A 19,287-nucleotide genomic window follows, 5' to 3' on the forward strand; every position below is an offset into this window, starting at 1 on the left:
CGGCCGCGTCCGAGTGTCAGTGTCGGCGCCGCCGCCGCGGTCTCCGGTGCGGGTCCTGGCCTCCCCGCGCCGCCGCCCGTGCCCCCGCCGCCGCGCCCCGCCCCTCGGCCCGCGCACTGCCCCGCGCGCCCCGCCTCGGAGCCGCGCTGCCCGGGGCCTGCGGCCTCGTCCCGTCGCGGATGGCGCACTCGCCGGCCGCCGTGCCAGGAGCGCAGGAGCCGGGCTGCCCCATCCGCGTGGAGCACGACCGTCGGCGCCGCCAGTTCACCGTCCGGCTCAACGGTAACGCGTGCCCGGTTGTCCCGCCCTTTGTCTGCGATGGACGGACCCGCGGAAGCCACCCTGCCCGGCGCGGCCCGGCGCACGGCCCGGGGGCGGCGTCGCGAGCGCGCGCCGCGGGGCGACCTCGGGGGCGGAGGTTCCGCCCGGCGCTCCGGACGCCGCCGGGGCTGCGGCTCCGGGCCGGGTGGGGGCGTGGCCGACCCCGGGCGGGGCGGGGCGGGCTGTGGGGAGAGGCGCGTCCCCGCGGGACAGCCCCGGCCGCGGCCCTGGGAACGCGCACCTGCTCGGGCCGGGCTGCTTTCCGGTGTTCCCGAGGCCGCCGTCTGAGGTCCTCGAAAGCGGGTCGGCGGGACCTCCCGCGCCCTGGGCGTTCAGTAGCTTCCGGCTGGCCCGGGAGCCTCCGCTTTGCTGCCCCGAGCGGCGTGGGAAGGCTCCTCTGGGCAGATGGAGGGCTGCTTCTCCCCAGGAAGGCGGTGGGGGTGTGGTGTGCCTCTCGGACCCCAGGCCGCCTCTGCTGCCCCGGTTCTCCCTCCCGCCGTGGGAGGGGCCGGGCACACCCCGGGTGAAGGCTGAGTGCTGCGTAAGAGTCAAGGCGCAGAACTGCGCCTGCAGCGCATAGCAAGTGCGAACAACAGGGACTCTCCTTACTTTTGAGACCAGAAAGCACAGGCAAGCCTTCCTTTCCTGGGAAGGGAGGTTCCTCCACACCCTCCTCCTGAGAGTTCTGGGGGTGAAAAACAGATTGTGAAATGAAGGACCATAAACTCCCTGCATCCCATCCCTTTTGCTTTTATAACTTTTTCTCCTTCCCAGCTGGGCCGCTGTGGCAAGGTCCACGCTGAAAGGGCCTTCAGCGGCCACTGTGCCCGTTCCTGAGAAGGGAAGGCAGAGGTCCGGGAAAGGGGGGGCTGCCTGAGGTCAGGCAGTGAATTGGGGCAGCAGTGGAACAGGGTCCTGCCCAGTGTGACTCCTGGAACTGGACACCTCTAACCTGCACTTGGACGCATCAGGAGGGGCTGGGAGCTGGGGCAGGGACATTCCTGAGACACCCTCCCCTCCCTTTGAGCCAGGCCCTAGCACATCCATGCAATGTGGGGCAGCAGCACCCTGTTATTGCTGGGGTAGCCTCCATGTGCCCATCTGCTGGGGGGGCAGTGGAGCTCTCGGGGTGCTGAGGGGGCAGTGGAGCTCTTGGGGTGCTGCGGGAACAGGAACTTGCTGAGGCCCCCGGAGGATGAGGTGTGGAGGAAAGCTTTATTGGGTCCCGCCTCCCGCCCCGCCATGGGAAAAGTCCCATCTTGTCTTCGGCAGAGCGAGGATGAAAGCCACTGCCCGGGTGTCCGCTCCACGTTGAAGCCCAGTGCAGACGCATCTGCCCGCTTAGTTCATGTTCCAGCTGCTGTCCATGGTGTGTGGGACCCACAGAGCCATGGGCCATGCAGCTTCTCGGGCCACGTGGCAGGCGAGTGTGGGTCATGGAACAAGAAAGAAATAGGAGCATAAGTGGCGAGAGAGAGAAAGTGTCATTTTCTGGGGATTTTAACCAAAGATTTCTCAAGCTTGCCGTGGTCCACCCTCCCAGCCAATCCATGGCTCCCCGGGCTAGACTGACAGGCAGGCATCTTCCCTGCCTCACCCTGACTTCACTGCACATGCGTCCGTGTCTCTCTTTGCTTTCTTCCTATCTATATATATAAACACCTAAGCGACCATTCGACTGTTGGACCGTTCAACTGGTAGCTATGATGCACACTGACCACCAGGGGGCAGACGCTCCAACCGGTAGATTAGCTTGCTACTGGAGTCCGGCTGATCAGAACTGGGCTAGATGGGCTGGACATGCCCTGGAGCCCTCCCACGGTCCCTCCCAATCAGGGTCCCTCTGCCTGGCCTGCGATCCGGAACCCCTTGGGGGATGTCAGAGAGCTGCAGGCCAGGCCAAGGAACCCCACCGCACCCGGCCTCTAGTTATTAATATGAACTAGCTGGTCACGATGGTAACAATCCCATATTATGGATGAGTAAACTGAGGCTTAGACCACAGGGCAGGAGAGACTTTCCAGCATCACAATGTGCCAGAGCCAGAACTCAAACACTGTTCTTTGCACGTGGAAGCCGGTCCTCCCGCTGCGATGGTGCCTGGCCGGGGCCTGGTGCTCTTGCTGGGGAGGGTACCGAACTCCAGGGCGGGCTGTTCACTTGCAGCAAGTAGGAGAGAGAGGAGATTGTATCTAGAGCTCTGCCTCCCGTCTATACACTATTTGGTCATGCTTGATTTCTTCTTTGCAGTTGGCTACTTTTATGTTTTTGAAGTTGAGTTCCTGTCAAACTCATCCAGTTTACAGCTGGCCTGCAAACTACTGTGCGACATGTTAACATGCAGCAAGACTAGAACTCAGTAAGCGTAGCCCAGACCTTGAGATCCTGTCCTAAGAGGGGCCTCTGGCTTTTCAAATCCTTTTCTGAGGTTCCAGGGAGGCTCTGGTTCCCTTGGTGCTCAGGCGGTGCTGTATGCTCACAGAGACAAAGGAGAAAAGGCTGTTCGGGGTTTTCCTTCTTCCTAATGAGTCCAGCCAAAAGAGACCCCGCCCCCACCCCCCACCCCCCAACCCCCACCCCCCCCCGCGCCGCGCCGCCCCCCTCTCTCGGGCCCCCAGAGCTGGCTGTGGTCACAGCTAGACGTGCCCAGCCATGTTTCTAAACGTGCCCACCTCTGGAACCTGCTGACCCGACAGCTAACTATAAAGTGTTCCAGGGACCCCAGCCACCCCAGGGCGCAGTGTGAGACTGTCTGTCCTCCTTCCGCCTGCACACCAGGCTCTGCAGCCCGGCCTGGTCCGCCTGGCGGTGGATTGGGGGGGCAAGGGGGGGGGGCGGGGGCGAGAGCGGAGTCATCTGTGTCTGGGGCCGCCCTGCCTCCGCGGGGAGGGTCAGTGTGTAGCAGCGTTTTGACTGCCCTGAGCCAGCTGACTGTGCCTGTAGAGCAGTGGTTCTCAACCTTGGCTGCACATGAGAATCACCTGGGAATCTTTTAAAAATCCTGATTTCTGGGCCTTATCCTCCGGAAATTCTGTTTCTTTGTTATGGGGTGAGGCCACAACATTAGTAACAAAGAAACAGAATTTCCGGAGGATGAGGCCCAGAAATCAGGATTTTAAAAAGATTCCCAGGTGATTCTAATGTGCAGCCACGGTTGAGAACCACTGCTGTAGAGTGATGTGAACACAGGCTGAGAGGTCAGTGGCCCTTGGCTCCTGGGCTGGTGGGCCCCCTCTGGCATCGCTGGCTGCTGAGCCTCCTGCCCAGCTCGGTGAGGGAAGGGGCTGAGCAGCTGTGCTCTAGGCGGCCGGTGCAGAGGCTCTAACTCACCCTCTAGCCCAGCCGTGGGCAAACTACGGCCCGTGGGCCGGATCAGGCCCGTTTGAAATGAATAAAACTAAAAAAAAAAAAGACCGTACCCTTTTATGTAATGATGTTTACTTTGAATTTATATTAGTTCACACAAACACTCCATCCATGCTTTTGTTCCGGCCCTCCAGTCCAGTTTAAGAACCCATTGTGGCCCTCGAGTCAAAACGTGTGCCCACCCCTGCTAGCCTGTTGGTGGGTGCGGGCACACGGCTCTCCTGTTTCACAGACGAGGACACTGACTTGCCCGGGGCTCCTTGGAGGGAGAAGCGTCAGGGTCCTGGAGTGTGCCAGGCCCTGTGCTAGGTGTCGGGGACGCGTGGGGCTGGCATCTGGAGGACAGCAGGCAGCACCCCCCTGGGAGCTGCCCAAGAACCAGGCCCGTGAGAAGGAGGCAGGGCAGGAGGGTGGGGAAGGGCTCTGTTTGGAATCGGGTGCTCAGGAGGCCTCCCTGGGAAGGTGGCGTTGAAGTCAAGACCAAGCAGAAGCGAGGAGGGTTCGAGTGGGAAGAACTTTCGAGTGAAAGGAGCAGTCGGGCCGAGGCCTGTGGCGCCTGCCGGCCTCGGGCAGCGGAGGCTGGAGGGACGAGCAGTGGGTCATGAAGATGTTGTCAGGAGGTCCTGGGGCAGGCGTCGTGAGGCCTTGGCTGTGACTCTGAGTGAGGTGGGTGCCCAGGAGGGTCTTGAGCAGAGAGTAGACGGGCGTTTCCAGGCTCCCCTGGCTGTGGGCCGGGCAGTGCGAGCAGAGGGGCGGGAATGGCCCCTGCAGGCAGTTCTGAAGGAGGCCTGGCTAGGTCTCGCTGGCACGGGCTGTGAGAGGATGCTCGACTCAGGCTGGTCAGCCCTCAAGTCCAGGTTCGGAAACGCTAGCTTGTGTGTCACCACTTCATAGTGGGGAAAGCAGGGCGCCCAGCCTGTAGGCAGCTAAGCCAGAACCGTGCCTACCCTGGATGGCCCTTTCTCTGGCCTTCCCTCTCCCCTCGCCACCAGGGCTGAGCGCTCCACTTGCTTCAGGGAGGGTCTGATGCTGCTGTCCCCAGAGTCTGTGGCAGCAGTAGAGTCAGTCCCCGTGCTGACCGGGGACGGGGGCGAGAGGGTCCCTGTGTGAATGCCCATGGCACTGGCCAGGGCAGCACCGCAGGCCTTGACCCCAAAATGGCACCGCTGGCTGAGCACCTGCTGAAGCTGCGCCACAGACAAGCTGCTGGCCCTGCCTTGAGGTGGTGTCCACCGGCCACTCTTCTGCGGTCGCCTGGGTCCCCCAGGGTCCACCCCCTCAAGGCAGACGTAAGGGCCACGTCAGGAAGATCAGAGCTGTGTGTGACACCCGCCGGCCGAGTCCCAGGCCTCAGTCTCCTGGAGGCGGAGAAGGAAGCGCATGGAGTAGAGTGGCACCAGCAGGGACCGCGTGCGCAGACACGGCTGAGGGGGCCTCCGCGTCATCCGCCTCCATCAGAGCATCTGCGCGGGGACAGGCGAGGAGCACCCGCCATCTCTGCGTCGCTGCCACCACAGCCTGCGGGAGGCCCTGGGAAGTGCCCACTGGACCAGCAGCAGGTCCTCCAGGCAGCGCTGTGTGCGCACCCGCCAGGCCGGCTTCCAGAGGTGCTCTCCAGGCCGGGGCGGGCGGAGGAGGGTTCCTGGTGCCCGGAGAAGGTGCTCTCTTCCCGGTCAGCTGCACGGCCACCCTGACGTCATCCATGAGATGTGCACCGAGAAGAACGCCCGGCAGTGGGCACACCCGGGCACTCGCAGACACAGGCAAACCCGAATCCTTGTGAATCAAGCCGCAGGCCGCCCTGGCCGAAGGCTGCAGGGGACAGCCCTGGGTTTTAAAAGTCATTTTCTGGGCCCGTCCTGATGGGGCGGGAGACAACCATCCTGTTCGGAATCACCTTTGGACTTCACGACAGTGCGGGCGGGCGGACCTACCTCCGCTTGTGGCAAAAGTCGGTGCTTTTTTGTTTTTCCCCCCACACGGAGCATAACTCGGAGAGCGTGTCATACTCCTCACTTTAAAAATAAGTGTGTGTCCTTCTAACGATGTTTTGGGTATTTTAAGGACCATGAGGAGTTTGATTTGAAATTACACAAGACACCTCTTGTGGGAGTTTTTTTAAAAACAAACTGTGTGTTCTGTGATTGCCCAGCCCAGCCTCATGTCTGTTGTTATAGACACGCTTTTTCCTTCTGTCGTTTTTCAAACAGCACTTTTTAAAAATATATACATTTAAAAATTTTTATTTTTAGTGACAGGAGAAGGGAGAAGAGAGAGAAAGAAACATCGATGTGAGAGTGGAGCATCGATCGGCTGCTCCTGCCCCCAAGAAGGAGCCGCCCGGGCACATGCCCAACTGGGGATCCAGCTAGGGCAGTGCCTTTTTTTTAATCCTCACCTAGGGATGTGTTTTTATTGACTTTAGAGAGAGGAAGGGAGAGGGAGAGAGAGAAAAACATTGATAGGAGAGAGAAACATCAATTGGTTGCCTCCCATCCCCCCCCTGACCGTAAATGGAACCCACAGCCTGTTGGTGTACAGGGTGATGCTCCAACCAGTGTGCCTCCCAGCCAGGCCCAGGCAGTTCTCTTAAAGCAGAAAACAAGCAGCGAGTGTCGATGGCCGCCACCCAGGGACTTGACGTTAAAGCCGCCAGGCACAGATCCCTGCCCCGAGGTGGCCGACTTGGCCCCCTTCTGCACCGTTATTTCTTCAGGGGCAGCTTGCTGACCGGTCACAAGTATACTCGTGTCTCCGTGTCTGAACATTGTTGACTGGTCACCAGTTAACTTGTGTCTTTTTCTCCACTCGTCCATCAGTATTTCCAGAAATGGGACGAGCAATCCATCTAACCCTTCCGTCCGTCTTTCCTTACGGGAAAGGTTTCAAAAAGGTGTGTCGCGGCAGAGAAGGTGTGAGCGAGCTCTGTGCAGACCCTGCCACCGGCGGCTGGTGACCGTGTCTCGCTGGAAGGCGGCGCTGCCAGGAGAGAGCGGTGAGCGCGCCCGCGCGCGCAGGCAGAGAGGACTGCGGCACAGCCGCCGGCGCTGGGGAGAACGGGCAGGAGGAGACCTCCGCGCTGTGGAGACGAGGCAGACATTTCAGCGCAGCTGTTCACTGTGGAGACCCACACAGTGTAGGTGAAGTAACCAACTCATTTTTTGATGAAGATTTTTTCAATCTGTTACTTCTCACACCAATTTACACCATCGCCACATGGGAAAATGCCACAAAACTTCTGCTAGCTCTTCACCGTGGACACGTTGCTTATACAGATACAGAGAGGTTTCTCGGTTTAATTATGTTGAAGGGACTAAGGAAGACAGATGGAGAGATGACTAGTCATCCGATCCTTTACTTGAATCGCCCATATTTCCAAAAACCATGACTGGAAAGAGGTTGGAGCGAACACGGACATTCTCTCATCCGAATGATGATTCACAACATGTAACATGGACCGTCTTCACCAAGTCTGGCCCCTTTGGACCACTTCACCTCTGAACTTAATGTTTATACACCAAACAGCGGCTCCCACTCGAGGGAGCAGGGACTCCAAGGAGAGCACGCTTCGGCTGCAAGGCGTGTGATCGCAGCAGCAGTGGCGGCGGGATTGTAGTGAGGACACTTGTGAACGCGCGAGTGGCTGGACATGCAAACTCGAGAGATACGGGTGAAGGCAGAAAATTCCAACAGACTGTGTTATCCGTCGTAGGGCCTTTTCTTGGTTCTTGACATCATATTCACCAAGGTAATTACTACAACAGTGTCTGCAGCTGAGCTGTTACTGAGGCACAAAGCCCCAGCCCGTGGAAGAATGAGGGAGAGCCACGGGGGCCCCCACGACGAACAGAAACGTCGCCGGCCCACGGGGCGCGTTCTGGCCTGACACAGCTGGTCGGCAAGGTGCTGAGAAACTGCCTCCACGTGTATTCTCTCCAGGGGAGACCCCAAGCCCTCCCCCATGCCAACCCCCGAAACCCTTCGCTGCCTCAGCTGTCCTTCCTGGCATCAACAAGAGCTGTGTGCTGCAGGTGTGAAGGTGACTAGGAGACCCCACAATTGATGTGTGTGAAAGACCCAATGAGGAGCAGCTGGTGGTTTTTATGTAGAAACTAAATCATTCTCAGTAAATAAATCTCTGTTTTGGAAACTAAAAGGAAGGTTCATCTGTGGCCCTAGAATCCTGGAGCTCCCACGGCCTCCCACCCCTCTTGCAGATGGGAGGTCAGAGGTCACAGGGTCGGCTGCCTCTAGCCTCCCTCTGCCCCCACAGCTGGTGCTTTCAGATCCCTGGAGACCAGGCCCCTGCGTGAGCCATGTGGCTGCCCCAGGATAGCCCCTGGGGCCGCCCGTGCAGGGCCGGGGAGGTGCCTGGTGTGGCAAGAGGACCAGCAGGTAGCTCTCCCGGGTAACCCAGGGTCTGCCTTCATGTGCTTCCCTGCTGTGTTGGCTGGTCCCTGGAGTTTTCCCAAGCTGCAGCCCCCTCTGCCTAACCTACTCTGAGCCACCACCCTGTGGCCCCTCCCCAACCAGTCTCTGCGTGTGGAGAGGCCCCACATGCCAGCCGGGTGTTCCTGGGGTCTGCTCCCTGCTCCTGTACCTACTTGTGCTGCTCAGCCTCCTCACTCCCAGAGGGAACAGAAGCCCTGCCTACTCTCCCATCTGTCCAGTGGGCGTGCTGACCCTCCGGCCACCTCTCAGCACTGATATGTGTTGGGGTCCAGCCCCAGCAGGTCCAGGGGTTCCCAAAGGTGTGGACGGACTCTGCGAAGAAGGAAGGACAGGGAGGCAGAGTTCAGTTAAGCATAGCCAGGTTCTCTAGCCAGATTCTCTTTATTCTCCTGTTACATCTGTATTTATACCATTTGATTTTAATCCTATCCATTCTATTCCAAAGGTTAGGGCATTTGTTATCTCCATTCCAAGGTCACTACTCTATTGTTCTGTTAAGCTACAAGGAAGTAACTGAAGGAGATTATCCTAAGTAAAGATTATGTAGCTTAAGCATGATTGTTCGTAGTTAAAGTGATTAATTACCCGCCTGGCACTTAGTTAAGGGGTTTTATTCCCTTCCTTAGTCCTGTTAATCCCTAACTCCAGGGAAAAATCTCCACCTGGGGAAACAACCTTTCTCGGAGAGGTGACCTCGGTTAAAACACATAGCACTAAGAAGGGGAGCAAATATATTAAGAACAGTATGCCATATACGCCAGGTCCCTTGAAACATATGCTGTGCAGATGTTTCTTCCCTGCAGCGACTGTGTCAAGCAGCAAGGATGGACCAGCTTCCGGCAAATTCCCCCTTTTTAATTTTTTAAATGATAGCGCATGTAAATCAGCAGCCACCTGTCGGATTGGGTTGTTTAAGACTCAGAAGAAGACTTGTTTGTGACTTTGCCAACAGGTCAGTCCGAGGCTTAACCCTATATTGGCTCCCCACAGAGATGGCCATGGAGGTGGCGGCTGCCTGGCCCTCTGCACAGACCCCACGTCTCCCCCCAGAACCCTCTCCTCCTCCCTGCCTGCAGGGGCAAGAGTTCTCAGTGACCACCTTCCCTGATAACTTCTTGGGGCTGTTGGCCCTGGGGTTGGGGCCAGCGAAGGGTCCTGGGGTAGAGGCCAAGGGTAGGGTCTCTTATGACACGAATAGCTTTAACTTTTCTCAAAACCACTGCAGACTGTGGTTGCAGTGTGACTCTCGGGCCCAGGAGGACGGAGCGATGGTCCCGGGACAGGTGAGACCTTGGGCACGAGGTGTTGGAACTGTCGAGTCACCTGGCAGAGCGTGGACAGACCCAGGCCTTCTCCTGCCAGGCCTCGCCCTGTGAGCTGCAGCGGTGGCACCTGCTGCCTCTGAAGATGCAGGCCCAGGCTCTGGGGCGGGGCCACAGGTCAGCCTCAAACCCCTAAAGCAGTGACGGCGAACCTTTTGAGCTCGGCGTGTCAGCATTTTGAAAAACCCTAACTTAACTCTGGTGCCGGGTCACATATAGAAATTTTTTGATATTTGCAACCATAGTCAAACAAAGACATATTTTTGATATTTATTTTATATATTTAAATACCATTTAACAAAGAAAAATCAGCTGAAACTGGTTTGGCTCGGTGGATAGAGCGTCGGCCTACGGACTGAGGGGTCCCGGGTTCGGTTCCGGTCAGGGGCATGTGCCTGGGTTGCGGGCGCATCCCCGGTGGGAGATGTTCGGGGGGCAGCTGATCGATGTTTCTCTCTCATTGATGTTTCTGGCTCTCTGTCTCTCTCTCCCTTCCTCTCTGTAAAAAATCAGTAGAATATATTTTAAAAATATATATATATATTTAAAAAAGAAGAAAAAAAAAAGAAAAATCAACCAAAAAATGAGTTCGCGTGTCACCTCTGACACGTGTGTCATAGGGTCACCATCACTGCCCTAGAGTGTGTCTGGCAGAGAGAACAGCATAGTTTATAGGACATATCTCTCTTGAGCGTCTTCCCTGGCCTGGGCACTGGGCCCAGACGAGCGGATGAACCAGGATGGAGGGCAGCCCCAGGCCATTTGGGGATCTCTTCCGTCCACGGCCCCGTGGCCACTTCAAGGATATTGATGGAGGGAACAGGCAGGCGATGAACAGAGGGAGACGAGCAAACTTCCAAGGCTTGAGGACCCGCCACCTCCCTCTTCAGAGCTGGCAGTGGTGAGAAGCCGAGATCTTTTCAGTGGCTCGCAAGGCCCCACGTGATTTGGCCCCAGAGCCTCCAGTGTGGCTTACTCCCACGTTCCCTACTCATTCCAGCCACCCTGCTGGCCTCCCACTGCTTCTTGCACCGTGTGCCTCAGGGCCTCAGGGCCTGTGCCGTGTGTCTCGGCACCTGGACTGCTCGCCCCCACGTGTCCTTTTATGTTCCTTGCCTCTCAGGTCTGTGCTCAGGAGAGGCCTGCCCTGTGCACCCTCCCCTCCTCGGCTGCGTTCATCTCTGGCTTGTCCCCCAGGTCGGTCTTGTTTATAATGATACGACTTCCTGTCTGTCTCCCTCCAGGAGGGAGCGTATGGTCGGTTTTCTTTACTGTTATACCCAACACTGAACCCTGCCTGGCATGTAGGCCCTGGTGCGTTGGGGTAATTAAATGGCCAGGGCGGCACGCAGGCCGCTGGCCCCTGTGGTCCTGTTCTGGGCGCGTTGAATTACCCAGCAGGTGTGGGAGCCGAGACCAGAGTCCCACTGTACGGCCAGGGCAGGCGGCAGTGGGGCCAGAGCTGGGCCCGCCCACCAGAGCAGCCGTCAGACCTGGAGAGGGGATGCAGGGGCCCCTAGGGCCACCCTCGGCTGGACCTAAGGGGAAGGTGTTCCAGGCAGAAGAACTGCCTTGGGAGAGGCCTGGAGGCAGGAGGCAGCGCAGAGACTGGTCTGAGGCCTGGGTTCCCCTTCACCTGACTCACTGGGGTGTGGACCCCTGGGTCTGAGTCTCTGCCTCTGCAAACAGGGCGGTGGCCTGCAGCGTCACCCCTGAGGGTCAGGGGAGAACCAGAAAGCCCCTGACAGGGTGGGCCGTGTTCCCGCACGCAGTTCGCTGCGTCCCTCAGCCTTCAGGTTTCCGTTGGTGACATCGCAGGCCCCGGCCCAGGCAGCAGGGAGCAAATTTTGGTGCTTTAAAGTGAAAAACACGTGAAATACAATTTGCTTTTCATAATCACACTTGGCGTTGACATGTTTTCCTTTAGGGACAGCAAATTGTGTGTTCTGATGTCAGGGCCCTCGCACTGGCTGTGCCCTCTTCTCGTCCTTCCCTGCACCTCTGGCGAAATGGCCCTCTGTCCCCTGCTCAGCTTAGTTCCTTCATCCATCACAGCTCCCTGAAGGCAGACCGTGGAGCTGTCCTCAGCTACTCGTTCTCCCCACACTCGGCCATCAGCACCCACATTGCTCACCTGGACTAGTGCGGCCATCACGCCCCTCTTCTCATACAGCCGGAGGAGGGTCACGAGACACGGGCACCTCCTGTCCCTCCTCTGCCAAGGACCCTCCATGGCTCCCGCTCCCGGTGGTTGCGAGGCTCTACGGGCCTCCTCCCCCATCCCCCCTGCCCTCCCCTCATCTCCTCCACCCTCTTGCTTGCCCACTCCTGCCTCAGGGCCTTTGCTGGCTTCTCTCAGCCTGGGACACTGCTCCCCAGACAGCACACGGCCCGCTCCTCTTCCTCCTGCCTCCTCTCCGCCCACCTGCCTGCTTCTCTGCTCTGTTTCCTCTTCTCGTGTGTCCACCAGCACAGGACTCTTGTCTGGCCTGCTTATTGCTGTGTCCTCAGCACCTGAAACCGCGCCTAGGGCTCAGCAAACAGTTGTTAAACAGGCCTGGTGGGTGGATGTGTGCACAAATGGGTGGATGGGGGGCTGGGTAAGTAGATGGGCAGGCAGAGGGGAGATGGATGGATGATGGATGGGTGGATGGATGGATGAATGATGGATGGATGGATGGATGGATGGATGTGGTTGTATGGATGGATGGATGGATATGGTTGGATGGATGGATGGGTGGATGGATGGATGGATATGGTTGGATGTATGGATGATGGATGGATGGATGGATGGATGGATGGATGGATGGATGGATATGGTTAGATGGATGTGGTTGATGGATAGAAGGATGGTTGGATGGATGGATGATGGACAGTTGGATGGATGGATGGATGGATGGATGGATAGGTGGATGGATGTGGTTGGATGGATGGATGGATGGGTGGATGTGGTTGGACGGATGGATGGGTGGATGGATGGATGGATGGATGGGTGGATGTGGTTGGATGGATGGATGGGTGGATGGTTAGATGGATGGATGGGTGGATGTGGTTGGATGGATGGATGGGTGGATGGTTAGATGGATGGATGGGTGTATGTGGTTGGATGGATGGATGGATGCACAGAGAGACAGATGGGAATAGACTTTGGCTGGAGGAGCCCCTGTTAAATGTTTCCCAGTGGGACTCTGGGGTGGGCTGGTGAGCTCCAGGCTTGGCAGGACTGCGAGGGTACAAAGGCCTGTTTGCTCCTGTCCTATGTGCCAGCGTCACTTCCCTGTGGATGCCAGTGCCACACCTTGACCTTCTCTGGGCCTGGCGAGAGGTCCTGCTGCGTGTCTCATCTGCTCTCCTGTCTCTTCGGGCTCTGGTTTAGTGGGGGCTTGGCAAGTCCTGCAGTGCACCCAGCGCTGGGCCTGGGCCTGCAGACCCTCTGGAGGGAGCGCAGGTGGGGACACAGATAGCTGGGCTGGGGGCCCTGGGGGTCCTGGGATGCTGAGACAGAATAACAACGACTCATGGTGGCCTGCAGTATTCTGGGTGTTGTCCTAGCATTTTACAGAGATGACTCTTTAGTCTCCAAACAACCCTATGAGGGGTGTTTTATTATGTCCCCATTCTATGGATGAGGAAACTGAGGCACAGAGAGGTTATTGAGGCTCCAGCTCCAGCAGCCTGGCTCCGACGCCTTCTCTCCACTCCAGCTGCCATGCTCACACGTCTACCCTCCCCTGCAGGATGTCACGATCGGGCCGTCCTGCTCTACGAGTACGTGGGCAAGCGGACTGTGGACCTGCAGCACACCGAGGTCCCCGACGCCTACCGCGGACGCGGCATCGCCAAGCACCTCGCCAAGGTAGGGCGGGTGGAGGGCCCGCTGGCCAAAGTGCAGATGGGTCCCACCCTGCTGCCAGCCTGCAGCTGGGAGTTGGCGAGGAGTGTGGGGAGGGGGCAGCAGGGGGGGTGGCTGTGGGTGGAGGGGCTGTAGGGGGGGACTGTGGGGCGGCGGGGGGTGGGGGGCTGTGGGGCAGGTTGTGTGTGTGGCTGTGGGGTGGCTGGGAGGCAGGTGGCTGTGGGGCGGCGGGAAAGGGTGGCTGTAGGGTGGGTGGCGGCGGGGGAGTGTGGAGTGGCAGGGGGTTGTGGGGGGTGTGGGTGGCGGGGGAGGGGCAGCGTGTCTGCTGGCCCCCTGCTCCTGGGGCTGGGCGGGGGCGGTGGTCCTGGGCCCAGGCCCCAGGTGCTGCACTGCTGCGGTCCAGGCCCTGACCCTGCTGCCCATCAGGAGCTCGTGGCTGTGTCCCCGGTGTCCAGTGTGTCCTAGGTGCTCCATCACCCTTGGAATGAATGGGTGACGAATGTTTAAGTAAATTGGCTGATGCCCCACCCCCTTCTCCCCAAAGCACCTCCAGCTCCAGCTGTGGGGAGAGCAGTCTGACTGCCGAGGGGACTTGCGCCTGGACCAGAGAAGCCTTCAGTGTCCTGAGGGCTGCTCCTGGGCTGGCTCCCCCTCTGCCCCACACCCCCAGGCCTCTGTGCCTCTCCCACCCTCCATGTGACCCAGAAAGAACTGAGAGCCCTGGCCAGTGTGCTCAGTGGTTAGACTGTCAGCCCACCCACCCAAGGGTGGTGGGTTCGATTCCCTGGCAAGGGCGTGTACCTGGGTTGCAGGCTCTATCCCTGGCCCTGGTTGGGGTGCTTACGGGAGGCAACCAATCAATGTGTCTCTCTCACTTGGAGGTTTCTCTCTCTCTCCTCCTCCCTCCCTCCCTCCCTTCCACTCTCTCTAAAATCAATAGAAAAAGTATCCTTGGGTGAGGATGAACAAAAATAAATAAAATAAACTGAGCTTTACTGACCTGGGGAGCGGGGAGTGGAGCCCTCTCTCCCCCTTGACCAGCGGTTCTCAACCTTCCTGATGCCGCAGCCCTTTAATACAGTTCCTCATGTGGTGGTGACCCCCAACCATAAAATTATTTTCGTTGCTACTTCATAACTGTAATGTTGCTACTGTTATGAATCGTCATGTAAATATCTGATATGCAGGATGTATTTTCATTGTTACAAATGGAACATAATTAAAGCCTAGTGATTAATTACAAAAACAATATGTAATTATATGTGTTTTCCGATGGTCTTAGGCGACCCCTGTGAAAGGGTCGTTCGACCCCCAAAGGGGTCGCGACCCACAGGTTGAGAACCGCAGGCCTAGAGCCCTGCCTGCCAGGGCCTGAGGCACAGGCCTTGGGCACTTACTGTGACGGGCACCTTCGTGGGCTTCCAGTCTTTTTTTCTGCAAATGGGAGGATAGCTGGTTCCTGTCATGAGAGGCTGTAACCCGGGTCAGGGTGGGCTGCGTGGAGGACACCGAGGCCGCTCAGGTGCGGAAGGTCAAAGGGCCAAGTAAGTGCTGCTGCTTTTCATCAGAACAGCGGCCGCCCACACTGTCCTCGGCTTTGTCTCAGCAAACCTTTTCCTGGTTACTAACCCTCACCCGAGGGTATGTTTCCCACTGACTTTTAGAGAGAGTGGGGGGGTGGTCAGGCAGGCGCCAGGTAAGCCTGAGGGCCCTGAAGCGGGAGGGCCGGCTGTGGACAGGAGCCCGGGCGCCTGCAGGATGGACCAGACAGGCAGCAGGCGGGGTCTCCAGGCTCAGCCCCTGCCACGTGGCCCTGGCTGTGGGCTGCGCTGAGTGGAAACCACCTCCTGGGCATTTCGGGAAGAGCTCAGCATCCAGTCCTGGCTTCCTCCCTCCCATGGCCTGTGCTCCAGGCAGTTTCCCCACAGTTCCCGGCTCCCTCTCTGACATGCGGGTGGTGACAGCCGAGGGTGGGGCTCCGGGCACTGACCGCTCTCTCTGCCAGTGCAGGCTGCCCTGGACTTCGTGGTGGAGGAGGACCTGAAGGCCCACCTCACGTGCTGGTACATCCAGAAGTACGTCAAGGAGAACCCGCTGCCGCAGTACCTGGAGCGCCTGCAGCCGTGACCCTGGCTGGGGGCAGGTGCGCCCTGCCAGACCTCTCCTCGCCCTGGCCCTGCCTCCGTGTGCTCTCAGGAAACCTGGATCCCATGGCAGTGGGCCACTCAGCTGTTTTGTAAGGACGCTCATCTGGGCCCGGGAAGCGGCTGGCTGAGGATGGGCAGGTCCGGTGACTGGCAAGGGGAGGCCAGGCAGCCGCATCCCGGCAGCTCCTGCCTGCAGATCTGGCGGCTTCTCAGAAGACCATACGGCCTGTTGTGGGCAGGCCTGTGAGGGCCCGTAGGCAGGACTGGGACACGGACGGGCATCCCTGTGGCCCGCTGTGCCCCCTTGAGTTCCTTGCTCTGTGATTGGCAAGTGCTGTCCTGGCACCCCCTCACCACCCCTGCCATTCGGTCCTATTTGCAGAGGGGGTGTTCCCAGTGTTGAGAGGAGCAATAGAAACTATGGGCCAACTTCCGAGGGCTCAGTGCCAGCTGCGGCTGCAGTCAGCACTGCCCGCCTTCCTCCAGCTGCCCGCCTGGCAGGGGTGGCCGGGGCAGTTCTCCCTGATGTGTGCGGCCGGGAACGGTGGCCTGGGCATTAGCACGGGCTCACCTGTGCACACAGCACACGCAGCACGGAAGCTGAGTGCCAGGCGGTGCGCCGGGCAGAGAGGCGGGGCGGGGGGCACCAGCTGCTCTCTCCCTGCTGCCTGTGCCCTAACTCCTGGCCTCCTTGTCTGTCAGCTCTGCAGGAACTGAGGTCCCGTCCCCTGTGGCTGCCCTGCCCTCTCCATCTGCCTGTCGCCAGGGCAGCTCCAGGGGCACCAAAACCTCCCAGGGACCCGCCCCCCTGGCCCGGGCCCTGGGTGAGCTTCCTCAGAAGGGACCCTGTGGAGCAGAGGTGGGAGGGAGGTGAACTGTCCTCAAAGCCGTCCTCACCACCAGGAAAGACACTTTTCTGCAGAGGCTTCCCTTCGGGGCGCAGCCTCGGGGCACCTTCCGGGGGAGCAGTGGTTGGGCATGGCCGTGACCTGCACGTGCACGCTCTGGCCCCAGGGAGCCTGGGAATGGCGGAGGGCACCTCCTTCCGGCTGTGCTCCCCAACTCTGCAGTGTGCTATATGAGGGCCAGCGGAGCGCCTGTTCCCCTGTGCTGGGAGTCATGGGCCAGCACGGGGTGGGCACAGCTGCTGGGCCCCTCCCAAGGCTGGGGCAGCCCACCCTGGCACAGCTGAAGAAGGCGGGGGAAGGCCTGAGAGTGGACAGACTGGCCGGGTCTTTTCTCTCCCTCCTTCCCTCCCCACTCACACAAGTTTACATACAGATTCGTCATGGAAACTGTCCAGCGGCTCAGTGAGCTGGTGCTCTCGCTCTGCGGCCTGTGGGTGAGGTGGCCCAGTGCTAGGAGGATGCCCGACTCGGGGCTGGGACAAGCAGGCGGTGGGCGGGGCCAGGGGCAGTGTGTCCCAGCCTGAGTCTGGTTCTAACAGCAGGTGGCGGGCCATGCTGGGCCAGCAGGCAGACAGAACTCCTTAATTGAACCAGGAGCTGCTGGGGGAGTGGGGGGCGGGCGGTGGGAGTGGGTAGCCTTGGCCCAGGGACAGCTTGTCCCAGTTCCTGCAGGTGTGGCCGCCTTGCCTCCACTGCCTTAAAGTGCCGCTGACCACTGCGGGCCGTGCTGCGTGGCCACCGGGCCCGGGCAGCAGCGAGAGCCTGACGCTCTCCAGGCTGGGGACACGGCAGCCCTCGGCCGGCACGGTCAGTGTGGCCATGGCTGGCCGCCTCTGGTGCTGCCCCATGTGTCCGGCATCCAGCCCGCCCCCCTCCACCTCCCAGCCAGGAGGCCGGGAGCCCTTGCTGTGGCCGGGGCAGCACCAGCCCCTCCCAGCAGGTCGCTCACAGGCCCGGGTTCCTCACATCTCGCTTAGATTTCAAAACAGGTCGTAACTCACGTGCCTTCCCCCCTCAGGACCCGCTCTGGGTGACGTCTGGCCAAGGCCCTGGGCCCCTTTGTTGTTTTTTAAGTTCCTGACCAGAGCGCTGGACATGCGTGTCAGCGGGAGCCGTGGCCGGCCTCGGGCTGCCTGCTGGTTGGCCCTGTGTTTACCGTGAATAAGCTGAGGCGTGGGAGCCGCAGGTGTGAGGGGCTGGGCGGGGCTCCCCGCCCTCCATCCCTGCTGCCCTGACCTCGCTCGCAGCCCAGCTGTTCTAGGCGGGAAAGGACGGCACGTGCGCACAGGGTGGCCGAGGTCTCACAGCCAGACAGCAGGGCCACCAAGGTCTGGGGGGCACCTTGCTCCCGTGCCTTCTCCCCTTTCACCGCCAGCCAGGGCCCTGCCCTGTCCCTGCCTCCACCCGAGGGAAGGGCCATCTGAGGCCTGGCCATGCCTTCACCGCAGAGCGGCTACAAGGGGCTCACCTGGAAGAGGCGGTGATGTCATAGGGCCTCACATCAGCTGCTGCTCTTAGACGTGTCTCTCTCCCCCACAAAGCCTTCTCTTGGGGCTTCAGGTCCAGGGGAGCGAGATGGGGTGCCCATGCCAGCCTGTGGGGGCAACGTCACCAGTGGCCTCAAAACAGGATCGAGGGGCCTGGCCGGTATGGCTTAGTTGAACACCGTCCCATGCACCACAAGGTCACCAGTTCAGTTCCCAGTCAGGGCATTTACCCGGTTGCAGGTTGATCCCCAGTTGGGGTGTGCAGGGATGGGGGACTCCTTTCTGAGTGGGATGTTTTCCTCCTAGTTCCCAGCCTGGGGGTGACCGTGCTGCCCCAAACACAGGAGGAGGAAGAGGCATTGCGGTGGCCAGGCCATCAAGCCTGTCGGATAGATGAGGGGCAGGCCCTGTAGCCGCAGGAGGCTGGGAGGCAGGGGCAGGGTCTTTGCCCATCCCCCTCCCCATAACACAATGTGCCCTCTGTCCGCTCTGAAGGACGGCCTGGGAGGGCCGTGCACTGTCCCTGCGCCTCCCCTGGTCACTGGGAAAGCTGAGAAGGGCTCTGTCTGGAGCCGCAAGGTCCATGGCTGACGGGGATGCCCGGCGGATGCTGAGAAGGTGGCTGCGTGCCAGGCCACTGTGATGGGGAGATTGACGGAGCGTCCACCCATCCCCTCGCTTGGTCCTCAGCGCAGAAGCCTCTGATTGGCTGATGTCTACCCAGATGTCCCCTCTGCTGTTCTCAGGGCCCCACTTCCTCCAAATCAGCACCCTAAGTTTTCTATGAGGGCACGGAACTGTAGCCTGCAGGCACAATACTGGGTGGTTTTCAGTTGTGTCGTTCTCATGGCTACAGGATATTAAACAGATTCTTTTCTGGCTCTCAGAGACGCTCTCTGGTTCTGTCCTTCCGCCGGGAGCTGAGTCTAGTTTTTTTTCTGCCGACTCCAGGGTGGTCCCAGCAGCCCCCCCACCCCCCAGGGCTTTGTGGCTTTATTGTCCCCACTGCAGTGACAGGGGCCAGCCGGACAGCCTCCCAGCTCCACCTTCGAGAAGCGCCTCGCTCAGGCTCATCAAATAGGTGAGAGACTAACATGTCGCCACCTGCTCTGACCTTCCAGAGCTCCATCTCCCTGGGCAGGCGAGTTGTTACTGGCCCAGTCGGGCCGGGTCATGACCCCAGGTTTCCGTGTGTAAGATCGTGTCTCAGGCCATTCTTGCTCGAAGGGCAGTCTGCACAGAGTCGGGAAGGAAACTGCTACAGGTGCTTCAGACGGGCCTAGTGTGGGGACTGGCGGTGGAAACTGCTGGGAGGACGGGAAGAGCACAAGTAAGAAGGCGAGGGGACCCCAATACTAGCAAATGCACGCAGCTGGAGGAACAGAAGTGTTGCCCACAGCCATGTCCCAGGGCTGCTGCTGGGCCCTTGCC

The 19,287-nt window shown here is 59.6% G+C and overlaps 1 protein-coding gene across 1 annotated transcript; it reads left to right on the forward strand.

Annotated features, from left to right (window-relative positions):
* Window positions 1–16: 16 nt before the first annotated feature.
* NATD1 (N-acetyltransferase domain containing 1) lies at window positions 17–18,742 on the forward strand. Its single transcript, XM_070393311.1, has 3 exons — window positions 17–282; window positions 13,199–13,317; window positions 15,325–18,742. The coding sequence occupies exons 1-3, from the start codon at window positions 180–182 to the stop codon at window positions 15,439–15,441; spliced, it is 339 nt and encodes a 112-aa protein (XP_070249412.1). The 5' UTR covers window positions 17–179; the 3' UTR covers window positions 15,442–18,742.
* Window positions 18,743–19,287: the final 545 nt, after the last annotated feature.

The sequence above is a fragment of the Myotis yumanensis genome, unplaced genomic scaffold (assembly GCF_028538775.1).
Source record: "Myotis yumanensis isolate MYYU_CA2020_CCGP unplaced genomic scaffold, mMyoYum1.0.hap1 SCAF_16, whole genome shotgun sequence".
Lineage (NCBI taxonomy): Eukaryota > Metazoa > Chordata > Mammalia > Chiroptera > Vespertilionidae > Myotis > Myotis yumanensis.

Bases quoted from the DNA above. Each gene is read 5' to 3' on its own strand.
- NATD1 (XM_070393311.1), top strand. From the start codon at position 180: ATGGCGCACTCGCCGGCCGCCGTGCCAGGAGCGCAGGAGCCGGGCTGC. The intron at 283-13,198 runs GTAACGCGTGCC...CCTCCCCTGCAG, and splicing joins GTTCACCGTCCGGCTCAACG to GATGTCACGATCGGGCCGTC. The intron at 13,318-15,324 runs GTAGGGCGGGTG...CTGCCAGTGCAG, and splicing joins TCGCCAAGCACCTCGCCAAG to GCTGCCCTGGACTTCGTGGT.